The sequence below is a fragment of the Acyrthosiphon pisum genome, chromosome A2 (genome assembly GCF_005508785.2).
Source record: "Acyrthosiphon pisum isolate AL4f chromosome A2, pea_aphid_22Mar2018_4r6ur, whole genome shotgun sequence".
In the NCBI taxonomy this organism is placed as follows: domain Eukaryota; kingdom Metazoa; phylum Arthropoda; class Insecta; order Hemiptera; family Aphididae; genus Acyrthosiphon; species Acyrthosiphon pisum.
In genome coordinates this window covers 46,947,553-46,952,691 of record NC_042495.1, presented here as the reverse complement: position 1 = coordinate 46,952,691, position 5,139 = coordinate 46,947,553, and the positions used below count along the sequence as shown (strand labels likewise).

General features: G+C 25.2%; 1 protein-coding gene across 5 annotated transcripts in view; it reads right to left on the bottom strand.

The window, feature by feature from the left end:
• LOC100167874 (glutamate receptor ionotropic, NMDA 2B) overlaps positions 1-5,139 on the bottom strand; it is a 190,643-nt gene that overhangs the window by 10,607 nt on the left and 174,897 nt on the right. For all 5 annotated transcript variants that reach the window (XM_029489795.1, XM_029489794.1, XM_029489797.1 and 2 more), the window contains exon 4: positions 3,837-4,063. In XM_029489795.1, coding sequence (XP_029345655.1) covers positions 3,837-4,063 — 227 coding nt within the window. The remainder of the gene's footprint in view (positions 1-3,836; positions 4,064-5,139) is intronic.

The following is a 5,139-nucleotide window of genomic DNA, read 5'->3' as shown; positions in this document are numbered from 1 at the left end:
TAATTTTTTTTTGTAAAACTACAAGTAATATTTACTATTGTTTTATATTATTAATATAAACGGTATGAACATAATATTATACTTTTAAAAATAATATTAAATTTCATATTTTCATTTGTTTTTTCTTGATAATTTTCCTATATATTTTTAGTGTGTATTTTGGGTTTGGTTCGTTGACTCGGTTATTTCCTTTTATACATCCACTTAAAATAATTTTAGGATGTCTAGTGGATAATTGAAATTGAATTTGTTGTTGTCTTCTGTACTAGTTGACTTGATTCGAATCATATCTAACCGTACGAATTCTACACATTTAAACGGTCATTTTTATGAATTTTAAAAATTGTAACTCATTAATCATTATTCATTACACTATTACAGTTCTCTTGTTATTTTAAAAATAACAATTAAAAAAATATTTTTCATTTTTATTAATTTTATATTTATTGTCATATTTTCAAAAGACCACAAAAAATATACTGAAACAGTGTATATTGGATATCAAAACATTATATGAAGAATAACTAAATGTAACGTGAAACATAAATTGATTAACTGTTATTAAATGTAGAAAATGTATTCATATTTTAGATTCTGAGCGGAGCGAGGAAGCTAGTGGTTTTACAATGGTGTTTATTTTCTTTTCTTTTCTTTTTTTTTATATCCTGTATACAAAATTTCTACCAGAAGGAGTGCTTCGATTTCAACATATAGTACCTTATCTTTTAGAAAATTAGATCAAGATGGTACTTTAAAAAGGTCATTTTTCGATTTTATCAATAGTTATTTAATGCCACGGGAAAAAACCGAAAGAAATTACGAAAAACCACTAAAAATGGGATTTTAATTTCTAACGCTTTGTTTATCACCATAGAAATGAATGAAAAATAATAATATTATAATATAAATTCAACTTACATGCAGTGTTGAGCCGAGATAAATATAATTTTATCTAGATAAAGATATAAAGATAAATTATAATAATTTTATTTAGATAAAGATGAACATTTTTTTTTTATCTAGATAAATTATCGGATAAATTTTTTATATTGGTTTATGGCACTTTCTGTAAGCTCGTAGCAATATAGAATAACTTAATAGTATGTTATCGAAAATGTCGATAGTTATTAGTAAATACTACCTACTTAATAAATTAAATTATCTAGTTAATTCATCTAGATAACAGTGATTTTTATCTTAGATAACTGTGTAAATTAATATTCTCTATTTATCTAGATAAGATAAAAGATAAAAGAATACTTATCTAGATAAACTCAACACTGCTTATATGATATAATAAATAATAACAATATAAAATATCCAGACTGATAAACCGTCTCCGCTCAGAATCATTTTTCTTATACAATGATATTATATCATTAAATTCAAGTTTAATACAATCCATTATACAATGACCCACTTGTAACCTACTGTACAGCAGATAGACATCCACTTATACACGCTTTTTAATAAATGTATTTCAATTAAAATTCATAAAAAAAAATATTTTATTACAATAGCTAGATCTTTGTTCATAATAAATGATCAAAACAATAATTAATTTGAAAATATGCCTTTTTTTCATAAAAAATTCTAAATAAAACCTATTAATTTATATTTTATTCCATACCTATACATAATATGGAATATGATAGGCAATATTTTCTTAATCTAGTTATAAATTGCTGTATAAATTAATATAGCAGCGTGACACCCACGTTTACATCATGTAGATATACTGTAGTTGTACTGTACTTGTAGTTATACTGTGTGCAGTAGTAGCTTACATTTTTTCATTTTTTTTTCATTTATCTATTTGGACATGATTATATTATTGAACCCTAACATATTATTTATCGGTTACATTTAAAAATGTTATAGTCTTAGATTTTATTATGATAGTGTATAACGTTATAGTTTAAGTGTTAGCTTTTTTCAAAACGACCCTTAGTGTTATAAATCATTAATATGCTATTTTGATAAAGTATATGAATTATCATTATAACAGTATTTATAATTAACTTTAGCGTAATATAACCCTGACATATCATTATACAGTTTACGTTATGGGTTGTGGTTAATCAAGCAAGTCCTTTTTTGATGAAAGTGGAGCTGCACAAATTAATCCTACCTAAACAAACGAACCTTAACAAACTGATAGATTTTAATTAATTTTTTTATGTCATGACGTGATATTTAATCCTAACCTCAAGCTATAAACTGAATAACATTCAAATTATGTATTACATATAAAATATGATAAGCATAAACTCCGAGATTATAATTGCATTAAAGCTTAATTTGATTGTAATGTAAAATTCAAACATTGAATTCGATTTATAATTGTTTTATAATCAGTTAAAATTTACTAAAAACAGTTACAATTTTCAAGATTTTAATTTTAGATAAAGAGCTGATAATAATTGAAAGCTAGATTTGTTTTTTCATTGAGGTATAAATAATATATTTTATTCGATAATAGTTGTATTAGTATGTGACAGGTGACAAGTTTTTCTTTTAAAAAAATCTGACTGTAATAACATAAAATGTATATTATTACAGATAATTTGAATCTAATATTATTAAAATAGTTATTGAATGAAAACATAAGTGATATAGCACACGTTAAGATTAAATGTTAATTGAACGTTTTAGGTTTCTATATATTATCTCATATATTGTTATGAGTCCTAATAGAGATATTATTAATAATGTAAGTAATGCGGATGTTATAATGTTATATTGTTACCTAATAATATTAATATATTAATTTCAAACTGAAATTACTAGTCAAATGTGACTATTGTATCTAAATAGATCCAAAATTCTAGACCCAAAGATATCATAATTGTTTAAGAAAAACATTGAATATAAAATTAACGATACTTTAAAACGATTACTATATATCTACTATAGTATCATATCGATAGAAGTCACAATGGAAGTCATAGGTATTATGTTCTGTACAATGTATCTACCTACCTGGTAAAAGCTACCATTATATAGCTGCATTACACTAAAACCGAAACCGAAAATGACAATACGACACAACAAAATATTTAAAACAACTACCTACGTGCCTACAACTGTCTATCTTTAAAATTTATTTATTTACTTACAATAGGTAAAAAACGGGCATGCGCCCAGTTATACAGAGTGTTTAATTAAAATGATAACAATAATAAATTATGATAAATGATAATATATAAAATAAAAAATAGATTTTATATACAAATATTATAATGTAAAAACGACATGAAATAAAAATTAGGTAAATGTTTGGTTATTTATATAGTTCTTAAGAGTGTTATGATTGGCTGAAATAAAAGGGTCGATGTTATGCTGGTTTATATGAGATATAATACGATTGGCAAGATACCTCGATGTGTATTTAGTTAGTACGGGTTAAAAGGATGTAAAATGTGTCTTTTAATCTTTTGTCACGAGTGAGGGAACGTATAAGGGTATAAGCTTTCAAGTAAGTCAGTGCACTCAATGTGATCAAATAGTAATTTATGGAGAAAAAAATAAATCCAATATTAACATCCCACTTTCCAAAGAATCAAGATTCCAAGTTTGTAGAAGCGCCTCATAAGGATTATGAAGTTTTATTGGAATATTATATTGGAAGCATACAAACAGTAATAAAAAATGATGCTGGATTCTCTAAAAACGAAACATTATTTTAATTATTTTAATCCTAATTTAATACCTAGTTCTATATATCATCTAAGTTAATATCTTAAAATAATATTGTCTTAATGACTTACAATTATTTAAGTAGATCATATACCTAATTTATTAAAAATGTATTTACTAATATATTATGTACTTACCCAACATTCCGACGGGGAACAATTGTGGTGCTTGTAAATTCTCCATCACACTCTGAGTTACTACCCATACGTAATTTTCACCTGTGATTTTGAAACCTCTTGCTGCCTGTAATATTCTAAGTGCTTCTTCCCTCGTGCAGTACAGTAACATTACTCGTGATTCTGAAGCCACCAACTGTTGTAAGTCTGAGTTTTTGGTGACCAACACCGAACTCAGTATTGTAAATCTATAAATCAAGAAAGAACGTTCGATTAAATTCATGAAAACTACAATAAATATAATGTACCTATACGATATAAAATTAATAATAAAAATAAATTCGAAATAATAAGTCTTGACGCGCAATATTATACTCTGTCAATCAGCAGTACGGAAATAAATTGAATATTATTTTTCTCCAAATCAAGAAACTTTTAATTTATAAAGACTTTTTGTGTTTAGAATTCTTTAATCAACGATACTTAATATAATTTAACTTTTAACAACTTTTTCATGCATGCACTAAGGTTGTATTTTTCTTTTAAACTCATCAGTTTGTAAGTTTTTGTTTGTGATCATTATTTATGTGAGTAAATTGCAAGGGAAACTAACTGAAACGTCAAATTTTCAGCAAGACGTAATATTATTTTTGTTAAAAACGGAGCAGGTATTCACTGTAGTGACAACAGAAGAAAATCAATGGAGCAGCTTTATTTAAACTGGTTGATTGGAAAATACAGAATTGTAGAGGAGCGTAGCACTACGCTGTATTTACTTATATTTATTTTATCGTGTTGTATGATATGTCAAAGATAACAATCTCAATAGCAATTTTAATTTTAACACATCCCCAAGTATTTGTATTCCTCTAAGTATTATAAATATTATATTTTATTTAAATACATACTTTATTTAAAAAAAAATTATTAAAAAAGGTGGGTAAGTGGATTTCGCTCTGCTGTACAGTAGGTTACAAGTGGGTCACTGTATAATGGATGGTATTAAATTTGAATTCAATGATACAATATCATTGTATAAGAAAAACGATTCTGAGCGGAGATGGTATGTCAGTCTAGGTATAAGACATAATATTATATTATAGTATATAGTATTTAAAAAAAATTTACCTATAATAGGTACCTATAATAAATTCCAAATTAATCATATCATAATATCTATTAGGTACTTATAACGCGTTATACATCAACAAAAAACCGTGGTACTATCATAGATATATAATATTATACTTTAGAAGTTTCAAGTACCCACGAATAATATTATACAATCACAACAAAATAACTAAAATAGTTATCATACGTTTTT